Below are 15,834 nucleotides of genomic sequence, written 5' to 3'. Positions count from 1 at the left end.
ATCAAATTATATTACGGGTCCCCTAAGGAGCGTGTTATCCAAATCTAGACTTCTCAGCTATGAGAGGTCTTTCTAGAGGCCAGCGCTTCGTGTGTTTCTAGCTCCTTTTCACAGAGGTTAAAAAAACCAAATCGGACCATCTTAAATTCAAAGTATTTTTATTAACACGATATATACAATTTTGTCCACTAACGAAGCAGAAAGGACGTTGGAACAAAGCCCTGACTCTCGAGGGAGCTCTTTCCCCCCCCTCCCTCCCAGCCAGGTTAAAGAAAACTCTTGTTTTGGTCGACTTTATACACATGAACCTTCTGTACACGTTCTTTTCCCCTCATCTGCCTTTATATGAACAAGGCAACATAAATAGAAATCTTGGGACTGTACAACACATGAGAACGCTTCTTAAAACGGCAGCTTTTTAAAAAAAAATACGATTATTTTTTTAAAAAATATCCAAGATTTTTTTTTTTCCTTTTTGGTGGTGGTTTTTGTCAAAAAAATAGGCATTCTACTTTGACGTTAGCTTAACTGACGTGTGAAGAGCACTGTTAGAAAACTTAAACCGTTAACAGGATCAGTTTCTGTTTCAAAAATAACTTAAATCATTCGTGAAACACTTTAAATATTTTTTTTAAATAACCTCTATTTATTTGCTGCGGATCCTCACAGAAGGTCAGATTCTCAACTCGCGTAAGTCAGTGTGACTTCCATTGAGACCAATGCAGATTTACACCGGTTGGGAATCTGACCCGGAGGGACAAAATTCTCCTCTAACCTTGGAGTAACTCTGGATTTACACTGGTGTTACTGAGCTCAGAATCTGGCCCTCATCCAGTACCGAGAATTTGGAACGCCAGTTTGCGCCAGCTGATGAGCTAACACAGAGAGCCAACGTGCTGCTCTGGAAACCTGGAGTAACACTGGAGTAAACCTGGAGTAGAGCTAGATTTACACTGATGTAAATGAGATCAGAATTTAGCCCTTCCCCACTGCTAGGCTTTTGGGCCTCTCTAACAATGGTCCCTTCAATAATGTTATTAAATGTTTATATAGTGTCCAGTTCTGTACAATAGACATAGCTAAGAATTGACTTTATTTATTTAGAATATAGATAATTTTTTTTAAAGACTATAAAGTGTGGCACCTCTTACTGCATTTTTTTTATTATTTTTTTTAGCTTAAATTGTGCTTTCATCTCCAGTCTGACCCTTGCAAGGGTGGATGAGAGGGAAGGCGCAGAGACAATTATGTCTCCTTCTCTATCATCTGGCATGTAGAAAAATCCAACCCTGATGTGGATGAAGCCAAGTGGTTTTTTTTGAAGTCCTGCCAGCTGAGATGTTCTTCCAGAGTCCTCAAGGAGACACCCCACAAACAGCTCGCCCGGGAAGGTAAAAAAACCAGTTGTGCTGTTCTTGGACGCTTGGAGATGAGTCGTGTCTCTTGGCCTCTGTCCAGACGGGAGGTGAGTCTCTGGCAGAGAGCTCCAGATGGAAGAATCTTCCCATTCACTGTGCCTGGCGGTGGTGGGTGGGATGGTGGTGCAGGGGGGCCGGGGACCCTGTGGAAAGTCAGGGTGGGGTGAAAAGGAATTGGCAATGCTGAAGCTTTCCCGAGAAATAAAAATCCAAAACCTCTTCCCCAAGCCTGCCCCCCACCCGCTGCCACTCCTGCCTGGCTTGTGGGTCGTCCTCTGATCCTTTTAACCCTTTGCAGCTCTGCTGGTCCTGAGACGGGCTGGAATGTTTGTGTGTGTCTGCCTTTGTCCTGGAAACAAACCCACGGTTTAAGAAGGGTCTGGCCACGGCTGTGATGATTTCCTCTTGCTCCTCTGGTCCGAGGAGGCCGGAGGTTAGTACACGGCCCCCGGATTGGGAGGCCCGGAAGATGTATGATGCATGGTGTTAGTGGGCAAAGCTTGATGCGGTAAATGAGGTCCGCTGAGGTTCTGGTGGTGGTACCAGGGGTTGTGCTGCTCCTCCAGGTAGCTTGGGGAAGAGCTGTAGGGGAGCTGCGGGGGGAGCTGGTTCCTGCTGGAGGGGTTGCTGTGAGAGTTACTGTCCCAGAGGGCAGGAGAAGGCGGAGAATTGCAGGCCATGGAGTCGCTGTTATTGGGGCTGTGTTCCGAGGGCACTTCCCCGTTTTTGTAGAGCTTCTTGAACTTGGATCTCCGGTTCTGGAACCAGATTTTCACCTAGAGACAGAAGGAAGGGAGGGAAGTGTGACTTTCTGGGTCCCTTTGACGTACACGGGCAATACACCACCGAAGGGAGGCGGCGGGGGGGGACAAATGGAGTGGCGCGTGAACAGAAATGTCACCGTGTGGGCGGATTGGCTTCTCTGTTTCGCCTAAGGGGCAGGGAGGGGTTTGTCCCCAAAACAGGTTGACGCTTTGACAGCTAATGACAAGTTCCTTCGGACATTTATAAGTGGCCCCGTTGCTACAGAAGTCACCAGGGCAGTGACGAAACTAGGACGGGGGCAAACCTGCTGTGGTTCATTTCAAATACTTTAGTGGGTTCCTGTTCCACTTAACAAGCTGCTGGGGGAAGGAGGGGGGAGGAGGAGACAGAGAGAGAAATCGAGGGGGTGGCGAGGAAGAAGGCGGGTGAGATGGAGAAGGCAGATGTGTCCAATGTGACAGGGAGAACCAGGAAGGAGAAGCTAGAACACCCTACAAAGAACCAAACAAACATTCGGTGTTGCCAAATCCTCGCAATGGCGCGTGTTTTGCTAAAGCCCCGGCGCCTCGCATCCTGTGATTAAGTGAGAAGCTCCGCTCTCATTTCAAAATAAAGTTTCTAGCCCTCAAGGTGGCAGAGAAGAGCCTGCCAACACGGCCTCGCTGTTCCCGACAGGCTCAAAACACCCCAAAATAATAATGCTTACAAGAAATCTCGTGAGTTTTAAGAGGAGCTTGTGATTTTGGGGGGAGGCCTGACTCATGATTTCTGAACACTTGGGGTTGGCACCACTGTAGTATTTATCTGTATATGGGGCACCCACACCTTATGCCATGTATGGGGCACTCATCTTCCATTTAAGGGGATCTTTCACGCACGATACACACCCCACTAGAAAAGCACAGAAATCATAAATCCCCCCGGTGACCCAAGGGAATACATGAGAGTGAAAACACAGGGTCGTAGTTTAACGCCCCTGAAAAGCACTGCTTTCCACGTCCAGAGACCCTCCAGCTCCCATCAGGGGCTCGGGCATGCCTCATTAAAGCTTTCCTGGCATTTCCTTTGTTTCCAGAGACAAAAAGCAGCGTGCAGTGCAGAATCCCTAACCACGTTAAACCAAACAAACCAACAACAACAACAAAACCCCCTAACAAATCAACCCGCTTTTAAAGAAGGGAGTCAAAAAGAAACAGCTCCCCATCAAGTCGCAATCCCTCAGCGGGTGGAAGGCCCTTATGGTACAGACCATCTGCTCTTGCGCTAGCAGCCTACGGAAACATGCTGACCTGGAACTTTATTTAGATCTGGGCAATTAAAATCAGCCTCTTGTCACCGTCTCTGACCAGCCCTGCATTCCTAACGCCAGCGATGCTCCTGTTGACATGAGAGGAAGCCTGGCCCGTAAGGGACAGCAGAAGCCGCCCTTTACGTCACTTGTTATGGGCGGGGCTGGATGCGACCCTCCTCAGAGTTTGGAGGTGTTCCAATTTTCGGGTGAGGGATGAGGGGGGTTCACTCATCTCAGATCTGGAGGTGGAGGGAAGCTGTTCAGACCCCTTTCTACTGATCTTTCCCTTTACAAAGAGAAGTCACTAGTGTCACAAGAGCCACCCACCCACACGTAGATACTGTAGCATTCTAATGTGACGCTCACGTACGGGAGAGAGGAGTTGGGTATAATCTCTTTTGGACTCCACCATTTCAGGCTTTAACTTTCTATCAATGGAACTGAGGAGCCGAAATACCTTTGAGGTTCTGGGCCTAATGTATTAAAAAACTCTTTAAAAAACACACACACCTGTAAGAGCTTGAGCATATTCACAAGTGCAACACGCATACCGAGAAATGAGGTCTGGAACCCCTGACTCTGGGGTCTACACTAGATTACCCCTAACTAAAGCCCCACTGACCCAAGCGCTGTTAGCATCTATGGATATGGTCCTACCCATTCCAGCCCAAAGGCTGCTCTGGTATAAATTAGTGGTTGAATTCTGATGAGACAATTAAAAAAAAAAATCCAGACAGGACCCAAAGGTCCGTCACTGCCCAGAGAGAGGAAGGGATACTTCTTCCTGGTTTTCTAGGTCAACTAGACCAGGGCTTCTCAACCTGATGTCCGCAGAGGTCTAGGGGGTCCACGGAAGGTTCTTGCTATGACCCCTGGGGAAATCTAAGATTTCCAAAGTGGGCCTGCACCTCCACTTGACATTTTGTAGGGGTCTGCAAATGAAAAACGGTGGAGAACCGCTGAACTGGCCTCTTTGACCCACCAGAGCCAAACTGTGCCGGGAATCCAGTGAGTAGCCGCAAAGGGGAAAGAACTCCGAATTGAAGTTGGTTCTATGGACCTGATCCAAATCAGTGAGCTATAGATTGGGCCCTGAACCTTTGAGAACGGCTCATCTTGGGGGAGGGGGAGAGATCTCCCCCATCGGGGCGGGGAGAAGAAACAAAACCAATCCGTTTATCCACATTTATCTGGTCCCAATGGGGATGGCTGGCTTAAATCAGGAGTAACCCTAAAGTCAATGCATTGACACTGGAGAGCGCAAAGAGGATTGGGCCTCTCTTTTCCCTCCCCGTGGCTGAGCACAGCAGTAGGAAATATGTCCAAAGGCCTACAGAAAACCCCCCTTTTTGTTCCCACTGTCTCAGACAGCCGGCTCGTCCACAATGGGTCCCTGTCTGATTATGGAAGTGCTTGAATCTAAGCCCACTAAACCCAGGGGCTGTTCGGAATTGGCAGCAGGTGCAGCTTTCTCGCTCCCCCGCGCGCACAGAGGGGAAAGGTTGTTGATTCTTTTTGAAGTTACCTGCGTCTGAGTCAGCCCCAACTGAGCTGCCAGCTCGGCTCTCTCGGGCAGAGCCAGGTACTGAGCTTTTTGAAACCTCCTCTGCAGAGCCGCCAGCTGGTAGCTGGAGTAAATGGTTCTGGGCTTTCGGATCTTTTTGGGTTTCCCGTTGACCATCCTCACCTCCGGTTCCGGTTCTTCCTTCACTGAGACTGGAAGTGAAAAGGGAACACGTCAGAATCTCAGCAGCTGGACGACCCCCCCCCCACTCCCCGAATGTTGTAAAAAACAACCCAAGTCTACTGGGGAGAGAGAAGGGGGGGGTGGGATTTAAGCCTCCATTTAGAAAACTTCACCTCCTAGATAAATAGGGTGACCAGATGTCCTGATTTATAGGAACAGTCCTGATTTTTGGGTCTTTTTCTTATATATTACCCCCCCCATCCCGCTTTGTCACATTTGCTCTCTGGTCCCCCTCCACCCACACCAATGGAGCTAGAAGTGACAGGGCCGGGCCGGCCTGGGCGGAAGGACTCCAGAATCGTATGTACGGCGAGTGAAAACAATTGTGGAGGAGTTAAGGGCTGATTACTTGGAGAAGTCGCTGAACAGACTCCAGGTAAAAGATTTCAGGAACGCAGCAAGACCGGGGTGTTTGGGGGGTTGTTCTTTGGCACGTGAGGTCTTTCATTTCTCTCTCTCCCCCTCTGGGTTTCCTTCCCTCTCTCTCTGGTGTGTTTTTCTCTTCCTTTAGCTCTCTCTCTCTCTCTTCCTTTGGTACACTCTGGCTTGCCTTTTCCCTCGCCTGTCCCTGGCCACTTCTTCCTCTGCTCCATTTCGCTAACTCCCCGAACTCCCCTCTCACCCCAGCCTGCCTGTTTCTCTGCCCAGGGGCTCCCCACCTGGTTCTGATCTGCTGGAAACCGACTGGTTCTCAGAGTCGGCCCCTCTCTCCCTCTCCCAGCCCGTAGGGTGGGTTGTGACAAGTCCGTCTCTGAAGCAGCCTCAGGTCCCAGCTGCCTGGATGTTTCCCAGGCTTTATTTGGGGGGGAAGGGGAGGGAGAATTGTTCAGTAAGTGGAAATCAGAGGAGGATCGATTTCTCCCTCTCCCTGCATCCCTTTCTTTTAGGGCAGCAGATTCTAGGCTTCTCTGAGCTTCCTGCTTTCCTATAATCTCCCAGCACCTCAGACTCGCTTTAAAAACCACAAAATTATTCACAAATAAAACACCGTCCCACCCCTATTTCACTCCCCCAGAGCTGCAACCTAACCATCATCTTCCTGTCCAGTCATGACATGGGTCATTCTCTCTGCCGCAGAGAGACAACCTATTCTCTCACCCGCCCCCCCCCCCCCATGGTTCTCCTTTTTTATCAACTAACCTGAGTTGTCCTGAAGTTTCTTAAGATTTCAGGGGCAAAGGTGAGTGGGAGAGAGCTGGGGGGGGGGGATTGGGAGGGGCACATAGCCACCCTGACTGGTGGCACAGAAAATAAAGGTCAGGAATTTGCCAGAGACAAGAGGGAGAGTGTGTGGGTGGGTGAGAAAAGCAGTCGTTTAAATCGGAGCCGGAGTTCAGAAAGTTTTGTGTGGAAACCTACATCTAGCAAACAAGCCCCCGCAACACCCCCAGCAACTCCCTCCCTCCCACCACCCCACTTTTGTGCGATCCAAGAGGCAGTCTCGTGTGTGTGTGTGTGTGTGTGTGTGTGTGTTATTGACAAGAACTTTCCTCTCATTCGAATACACGGGCATGGGGGTAGGAAGAACCGTGGCTGACTCCAAGAAGTGACTCCTTTCCACACCAGCCCCCCGCCATCTCCAGACATCCATCCCCCACCCCTGTCCCCCTGGATCACTAGGGTGGGAGGGCTCCTTACCTGCTTCCTGGGCCGGCAGCTGCTGCTCCCTGAAATGGCCATACTGCCTGTAGGAGGGGCTGTAGGGGTACTCGGCCTTGGGGGGGTAAGTCCCAGCCCCCGCGAGCCCGTTGAGGCCGAACTGGTGGTGGTAGGAGTAGTGGTTGACGGGCTGGCTGTAGGGCTGGCTGGGGTAGTAGTCGTGCTGGCTGTGGGGGGCGCTGTAGTAGCCCAGGTCGGTGACCGAGGACTCGGGCAAGGTGGGGGAATCCTTGGAGCAGCTCAGGGAGCTGGAGAGGTCGGTCAGGATGCTGGTGATCTTCTTGTCAAAGGAGCCACTCATGGTGCAGCAGGAGGCAGGGGCAGGTGGGATCCAGTCCTCTCCCCTGGCCGGAGCCTCTGGAAAAGCAAGAGAGCCGCTGGGGCGCACGTGTGGGTCTCTGTCACTCTCCAGAGGGGTCAGGCGAGCATTCCTCCTCCAGGCCAGCTGAGAGCTCCACGGGTGGTGGCTGCTACGAGGCGACTAAGCAAAACTCTCCAGCCCAGCCAGCCTGCTTCAAGCCTTTAATTAGGGTGCAGGGCAGGGTGGATGCTGCGTGCCGATTGGCTCCAGAAATATTGCCTGGGAGGCAAAACAGACTTTTTTTTTTTCTTTTCTTTTCCTTTTTTTTTTTTTTTTTGGAACAACAGAGAGTGGGTGAAAAAAAAAATTAAAGCTGCCAGCCGCCCTGTCTGCCGAACCCCTGCAGGGAGCCAGGGGGCAGCTGCTGGGCCACAGCCTCAGATCTTGGGCTATGGGGGGGGGCTATAAGTGCCTGGGGGGTCCAGAGGGATACATGGAGATGGGTGGGGGTCCTTTGGGTGTCCATAAGAGCCTGTGTGCGTAAGTGCCAATCTGGGGGGTGATTTTAGGGGTGAGGGTGTTTGTGGCTAGGACTCAGGGTAAGTCTGTGGGGGGCAGGGGAGTATGTCTAAAACCATCTGGGTAGATCTGGGGGTGTGTGTCCGCGGGGGGGGGGTGTCTGTCTGTGAAGGACTCTGGGGAGCATCTAGAGAGGTCTGTGTAGTCTGTGGGCTGTACATATGTCTATAGGGGTCTGTGTAGATTGGGGAGGTGTGTGTCTGTAGGGGGTCTGTGTCATTTTGTAGAGGCAGAGACTGTAGGGGTTTGTGTAGATCTGAGTATGTCTATAGGGGTCTGTGTAGGTCTGTGAGATGTTTGCATAGGTCAGTGGGGGGTGTCTATAGGAGTCTGTGGGGTGTCTGCATAAGTCAATAGAGGTGTCTGTAGGGCTCTGTGAAGGTCTTTGGGGTGTCTGCGTGGGTCAATGGGGGTGTCTATAGGGGTCTGAGTAGGTCTGTGGGGGGGTGACTGTGTAGATCTGTGGGGGTGTCTATAGGGGGTCTGTGTAGGTCTGCGGGGGGTGACTGTGAGGTGTCTGTGGGGGTGTCTATAGGGGGGTTTGTGGGGGTGACTGTGTAGGTCTGTTGGGATGTCTATAGGGGTCTGTGTAGGACTGTGGGGTGTCTGTGGGGGTGTCTATAGAGGTCTGTGTAGGTCTGTGGAGGTGAGATTCTATAGGGGACTGTGGGGGTGTCTACAGGGCTATGTATAGGTCTGGCGGGGGTTTTGTGGGAGGGTGTGTGCCGGGGTGGATGAGGGTAACCACGTCCATGGGGTGCCCATTAGTTAAAGCGCTGGGGGGATTTGTCCCTACCCTTAACCCACCCCCTCAAAAGGCACCCGAGTTTCCAAAAGCAGCAACCCAGGCAGGTGGCCTCTTGCCGTCCTGGCCGCTGCGCTTCTGGGCCCGGCTATGGGTTTGCTCCTAGCTCCCATTTGCGCCTCTCATGAGAACATCTGCTCCCGGAGTCCTTTCGCCCGGGCCGGCCTGGCCCTGCCCCAAGCCCTGCAGCATCCTTCAAGGGCTGAGCTCCAGGGGCTGCCTCTCCTGTCCTGCCGCTCCCAGGACTGGGGGTCCTTTCATCTCTCCCCACCACCGTGGGGTCTAATCTGGCATCTGAACATTCATTTTCCCTCCAAAATCAGGTACACGAGAGCTAGTGGGTTCACTCCAGCCTTCCATATGCCCTGCTTTGAATGGGCCATACTCCTCCTATAACGCCCTGGCCTGCCAGGGGCACATGCGTTCTGCAGTCAGAACTCTTGGGGAAATCCTCGCATTCCCCCTTCTCTTCAAAAGGGGACGGGGCATAATTAATGTGTTTCCCTGTTAATTCACGACCTTGTTTCGTCATGTGCTTCTCCTCTCTGAATGGTCCGGTGGGAGGCCGGTTCGGAAAGTCACTCGTGGCCCATTTTATTCCTCTTTCCAGAGGGATCTCCCCATTTTTCCTTCTCTCTTTTCCCATCGGATCACACACAGACCTTCAGTCTCTACCTGTGTTTCCCTTCCCTAAACCTCAGACACAAACTCTCCTCTTCAGTATTGGCCCTGCAAAATACAGCCTGCCTGGGATGCACAGTGCAAGTCCGCCGCCTGCTGGGAAGTCTGAGGCACGGCAGCACCTGTGTTCTCAACAGCTCGCATCCTCCTGGGGAGCAGGGCAGTATTTGAAAACTTTTATTAAAGCTAATGTTTAAAATCAAACTTTTACACAAGTTAAGAAGGAAGTTACTGGACATCTGGGGTCAGGCTTGAGTTAGGAGAGATTACAAGCATCGGTTACAAGATACAGACATAGTACAGAACCAGCACAGACCCAGATTGGGGTGCGGGAGTTTTTAAAGCATCAGTGAATATTACACTCGATTCAGAACCCATCCATGGCTTGGCCTGGCTTTTTAAAAACCAAATGTGTGGCCCAGGCTCCAGATGAGGAGCACACCCAGAAAAAACAGCAGCGGAAGAAGCTTGCCGGGAGGTAGGATTTTTGGTCTCTCTCATCACACAATAAATATTTATCATCCCAGTTGCAAGTCTGCACGTTGGTATTGAATTAAACTGAGCGATGGGAATAAATAGGAGCTTCAAATGAGCATGGAAACCTGGGCTTGGCGTATTTAGTTGATCGAAGAGAAAGTTAAGAGGTGACGTGATTGTGGTCTATAGCGGGGGTCCTCAAACTTTTTCTCTCCCCCACCACATGCTATAAAAATTCCATGGCCCACCTGTGCCACAACAACTGTTATTCTGCATCTCCAGTAGATTAAAAGCCGCCGGCGTTAGGGGGTAGCAAGCAGGGCAGTTGCCCAGGGCCCCATGCACAGGGGGCCCCACGAAGCTACATTGCTCAGGCTTCAGCTTCAGCCCTGGGTGGCGGGACTCAGGTTTTGACTTTCTGCCCTGGGCCCCAGTGAGTCTAAGGCCGGCCCCTCTCTGGTTGGCGGACCCCCCCCCAAACCTGCTCCTGGCCCCCCCCGGGGGCCCCGGCAATGCATTGAGAACCCCTGGTCTCCAGCTAACTCCCTGGAGAAGAGATTACAGAGAATAGCAGCAAAAGGCGTAAGGAGAGCCTATGGCTGGACGATGAAGCTAGACAAATGCCAGCTAGAAATAAAATGCCTGTTTTTAACGGCGTAATTAACCATTGGAACAACATGGGGGATTCTCCATCTTTAACTAAAGCCAGGAGCTGTTTCTCAACAATATGGAGGCTTGGCAGAACTCGATTTTTATTTTTTTATAACTTGGACGGCCAATACCAATGTTTATTTTTAAGCCCTTTTTAATGTTGATCTATTTACATTTTCGCAGCTGTGAGAAATTTAAGCATTTTTCTGGCCAATCTAAGTGTTCACAGTCGCAGGTAATTACCAAAGGGGGAGGAGGTCAGACAGTGAGGGAGGGGGACAATCATTATTTAGTAGCGGAGATTCAGAAAGTTAACGCTTTGTAACCGTTAAAACAGCCTCAAAATATACAAAGTCAATATCCTTTCAGCCCTAATCACTTCTTAGGAAGCATTTTGCCTGACTGTACTTTTAAATTATGACTGACGGGGAAAAAAATTCATCAGTTTGTGTGTGTGTACAAGTCGAATCCCTCCAAGCCTAGCGACATGCTGTCGGTCAAACGGAAGTTAGGGCCTTGATGCGGGAATTACTGGGTGAGATTCTCTGGCTTGTTATACAGACGGTGAGACTAGACAATGGGCCCCATCGATAAATAGCTCTAGCTGGGATCAGAAGCACTTTCCCCTGCTTTGCAGGCCAGTTTTGACTATCCGTATGGCAGTAACACCCAGGAGCCCGAGTCATGGCCCAGGAGCTCCCTGCGCTTGCGCTGTACAACCGCAGAGCAAAGACGTGCTCCCTGCTCCAGAGCGCGAACGATCCAAGTATGAGACAAGAGACAACAGGTGGATACAGACAGACGGAGGAGTACGAGGGGGGACAGTTCAGAAAGGCAGAAATTCTCAGGGGACAGCAGGAATTCTGTTTGCTAGTCCAGGGGCTGTCATGATGTGTGTGGCCAGTAGTTACAAGACTGCGGCATGTGTAGCCACATGTGTGCACAGCAAAAAAAAACACCATCCGGCACATTACAACTTTTGACCAGCAAGGCAGTAAAAAAAAAAAAAATCATCCAGCCGGGCCAGTTAAAAATTGGCCAAGTGGCAACCCTATAGGTAACTATGGGGGGAGGGATAGCTCAGTGGTTTGAGCATTGGCCTGCTAAACCCAGGGCTGTGGGTTCAATCCTTGAGAAGGCCAGTTAGGGATCTGGGGGAAAATCAGAACTTAGTCCTGTTAGTGAAGGCAGGAGGTGGGACTCAACAACTTTTCAGGGTCCCTTCCAGCTCTATGAGATAGGTGTATCTCTCCATATATGATATACAGATGCCAAGGGGCAGTTCATTGTAATGCCAGACGCCAAGCTGGTGGGACTAAGACACAATCCATTCAAAGGGATCCGCTCTCAGAACGATGGGTCTGCTGTAGGGAATGGTCAGTGCAGGGAACTGGACTTCCCAGTTTGGTCTGGGGTTGGGGGAGGGGAGTAGGGCCCCACCTCCCAGCTAAACCACCTGACTGGGGTTCTGAAGCTGACCAGTGACATCACATGACAGAGGGGAGTGAAACTTTATTTAAGGGCAGGTTCTGCTTTCCTGCCTCTCAATGACCAACCATCAGCCAAGGAGAGAAGTAGGACTGCAGGAAAGGCTTCCCGTGACCTGAACTCCTCTGCAGAAGGGGTGAGTAGTTTCTCCCTCAGGGGCCTTTGGTGTTTTACCTAAAGATCTGTAACTCCTGGGTACGCTCTGAGAGGCAACGTGCCTGTGGGTTTAGGGACCTGGTGTTCCTTACCTGGCTTGCTGTGGGTCACCAAAGAGTTAAGCTGTTAGCCAGAGCAGCAATGCTGGGGGGAGCATGCAGAAGTGACTGGGGGGCTTGGGAGGTCAGAACACTGGTTTCAGGGCCTACGGCAGTCGGTCAAAGAAAGGTTGCAGACAGGTGATCTGCCCCCCAGAAATGTGCTGTAGAGGCCCCCAGTTACAATGTTTGGAGCTGCTCAGACCCAGCTGGCTTGGAAGCACCTGAGCTCCAAGGTGGATCCAATTTCAACAGGCTGGTGACTGTCCACTCGGGGAGCTCAGCCCGGTCTGTAACACACGGCCCAGGCGCACAGCGCCGAGAGGGGGTGGGGAGCTGAGAACGTGCATGGTCACTGCCTGGCACAGACCTGCAATGCAGAGACCGGGGTGGGGAGCTGAGAACGGGCATGCTCGTTGCATGGCACAGACCTACAATGCGGACCAGAGTAAGGGGCTGAGAACGGGCATGCTCGTTGCATGGCACAGTCCTACAATGCAGAGACCGGGATGGGGAGCTGAGAACGTGCATGCTCGTTGCATGGCATAGGCCTACAATGCAGAGACCAGGGTGAGGGGCTGGGAACGTACGTGCTCACTGCCTGGCACAGACCTACAATGCAGAGACCAGGGTGGGGAGCTGAGAACGGGCATGCTCGCTGCCTGGCATAGGCCTACAATGCAGAGACCAGGGTGGGGAGCTGAGAACGGGCATGCTCGTTGCCTGGCACACACCTACAATGCAGAGACCAGGGTGGGGAGCTGAGCTACAATGCAGAGACCAGGGTGGGGAGCTGAGAACGGGCATGCTCGTTGCATGGCACAGACCTACAATGCAGAGACCAGGGTGGGGAGCTGGGAACGTACGTGCTCACTGCCTGGCACAGACCTACAATGCAGAGACCAGGGTGGGGAGCTGAGAACGGGCATGCTCGTTGCATGGCACACACCTACAGTGCAGAGACCGGGGTGGGGCACAGTACACAGCACTCGGATCGTAGCTGGCAGCTGAGAACAGGTACGTTACCAGCATGCACCAAGCACACGGTGCTAAGACAAGAGGGAGGAGACGAGCCTGGGCAAACTCAGTGCATGGCACAAGCCCACAGGGGCTGTACTCATGGCCGGGGGAGGGGGGAACGAGTCCACCCCCTGAGACGGCCAGAGAGGTCCAAGCTTCTTGGAACTATCATCAGCCACACCGAGTGTCAGGGGACAATCTCTCCTGGAGATGAACGGGCCACTTCACGCCGTTGAGCCTCCAACCATGCGTAGAGTCTTTCCCCTGTGCAACAGGCACGGAGCTGGGATTGGGTCTCTGCATCTCCCCTCTCCTGCCCCTGCCTGCTGCCGGTTGAGACCTGCCTCATCTGCGCTGTGGCCGGGGGGAGCCCAGGAGGGGAGCAGCCCAGGACCGGGACAGCAGTGGGGTTGCAGGTATTGTCCAGCATACGCGTGAACTAAGACTGGCTTTCGCTGCTGCTTCCACTTCCCCACTCGCGTGAGCTCCAACGTCAAGCCGGAGCTTAAAGGGAAATAAACTGGGGGTGGAGCCGCGAATCCATGTGCCGAGGCGTGTCCTGAAACCCCGGTTTGAAAGCAGCACAGGATGGATCCAGTGGCCCTGGAACACACGCCTGACTCCCCGTAGGACAGAACGCGGGTACCTGTGTCATTTATAAAACGGGACCGTAACGGGAACGTTACCCCGGGGTCGTGACTGGGGTGGTCAAAGCAAGAACAACCCTACCGGAGCCCTGTGCGAAGGACCAGCAGCCAGATCCTCAGCTAATGGAAACCAGCAGAGCTCTACGACGTCATTGGTAATATGGCTGATTTCTACCAGCTGGGCTCCCGCCCCATTGACTTCAATGGAGCGATGGTGATTTCACCAGCTGGGGATCTGGCCCAAGATTTCCCCCTGAATCCCTCTGTCCAAGCAGCTGCTGCTCTGTTTGTTTCTCTGTCCCTGCTGTGGAAAGGGATTTCTCAGCTCAGTAACTCTCCCACCAGCAACCCAGCTGCCAGATGCCCAGGAGCAAGTCCCCATGGGCCAGAGCGGATAGGATGCCAGCAGGAATCCCAGGCACTCAGCTGCTTTTCTTGGGATCCTGCCTTCTGGCAAGTTTTGTGCCTGTGGCTCATGGGGAATCCCTGGAGGATGGGGGCAGGCCCTGGCAGGTTCGGGGCCAGTGGGACTGCATCCCTCTGCCTGCCTTTTGTGTGTTGCTTGGGGAACCAGCTCCATCTAGTGTCCTCTTTGGTGCCAAACAAGCCGCGAGGCCAGGGGTGGCCAACCTGAGCCCGAGAAGGAGCCAGAATTTACCAGTGTACATTGCCAAAGAGCCACAGTAACACATCAGCAGCCCCCCACCCCCGTTCCCAGTGCCTCCCGCCCACCGGCAGCCCCACCGATCAGCGCCTCCCCCTCCCTCCCCGCCGATCAGCTGTTCCGGGGGGAAGCCCAAGGACTCGGAAGGCTCAGGAGGGGGCGGGAAGGGGTGGGGAGGGGGCCGGGCCTATGGCAGAACCAAGGGCTGAGCGGTGAGCACCCCCCGGCACATTGGAAAGTTGGCACCTGTAGCTCCGGAGTCGGTGCCTGTCCAAGGAGCCGCGTATTAACTTCTGAAGAGCCGCACGTGGCTCCGGAGCCACAGATTGGCCACCCCTGGACTAGACGAAAGGGACGGCTCAGCATCAGCCCCCTTCGCTGAGAGCTGCCCACTTGCAGCAGCGACGAGAGAGGCGGGGGGGGTGCCTCTCGGGACTAGCAGGAAAATCAAACCAGAACCTCACCTCCTAGCTCTGGGGCTTGGGTCCATCCCTGCTCTGGGCCCCCGGGGCCTGCAAAATCAGACCGGGATTGTCCCACAGGCAGGCTGTTCTCATGGTCTGCGGCATCCCCTGCTGGGGATGGGCTGGAAATAGCCTTTCTCGGCGTGTCTCGCTGCTCCAGACCTAGGGTGGGGGCTGGGGCTCAGACGCAGCTTGAGGAATTGATTGTCAAGAGGGCAGGGGGGGAGAGAGGGAATTTTAAACCCATCAGGGCGCCCAGGGAGTTGAGTTTTTTCCTTTATGGAAGTCGTGCCCCAATGGCCCCAGCCGTTCTGTTCCCTCCTGCTCTAGGCGCATGTAAAGCTGCGCCCATCACTGTGGTATCCGAGTACCAGGATACTACGCTAACGGGTGTCACTCCGAAAACCTGGATGAGAGAGACAGGGGCTCCATCATGCTAGGCTGGGGAAAGAGGCAGCCCCTACCTCAAAGAGCTCCCGGTCTAAACAGACAAAGGGGGTGTGTGTGTGTGTGTGTGTGTGTGTGTGTGTGTGGCAGTTCCAGGCACCAGCGCACCAAGTGTGTGCCTGGGATGGCAAGCCGCTGGGGGAGGGGGGACAGCCTGCCAGTCGCCGTGAGGGCGGCAGTCAGGCAGCCTTCGGCGGCGCGCCTGCAGGAGGTCCGCCGGTCCTGCGGTTTCGGCAGCAATTCGGCGGCGGGTACACTGAAGGCGCGGAACGGTGGGACCTCCCGCAGGTGCGCCGCCGAAAGGCACCTGACTGCTGTGCTTGGGGTGGCAAAATACATAGAGCCGCCCTTGGGTGTGTGTGTGTGTGTGTGTGTGTGTGAGTGAGAATACAACATACAAGCAAAGGGCTGATCCTGCAGGGTGCTGAGTGCCCTCTAGGCTCATAGCAATCAGTGGAATAGAGGCTACTCGTGCA

The 15,834-nt window shown here is 53.2% G+C and overlaps 1 protein-coding gene across 1 annotated transcript; it reads right to left on the bottom strand.

Moving 5' to 3' along the window:
• Positions 1-1,150: 1,150 nt before the first annotated feature.
• DLX3 (distal-less homeobox 3) lies at positions 1,151-13,856 on the bottom strand. Its single transcript, XM_039516900.1, has 4 exons — positions 13,823-13,856; positions 6,860-7,237; positions 5,000-5,190; positions 1,151-2,194 (listed from the first exon to the last, which is right to left on the bottom strand). Exons 2-4 carry the CDS (start codon positions 7,179-7,181, stop codon positions 1,853-1,855), a joined length of 855 nt encoding a protein of 284 aa, XP_039372834.1. The 5' UTR covers positions 7,182-7,237; positions 13,823-13,856; the 3' UTR covers positions 1,151-1,852.
• Between the last annotated feature and the right edge of the window lie 1,978 nt (positions 13,857-15,834).

Source organism: Mauremys reevesii, linkage group 27, assembly GCF_016161935.1.
Source record: "Mauremys reevesii isolate NIE-2019 linkage group 27, ASM1616193v1, whole genome shotgun sequence".
NCBI lineage: Eukaryota > Metazoa > Chordata > Testudines > Geoemydidae > Mauremys > Mauremys reevesii.
This window is presented reverse-complemented; position numbering and strand designations above follow the sequence as displayed.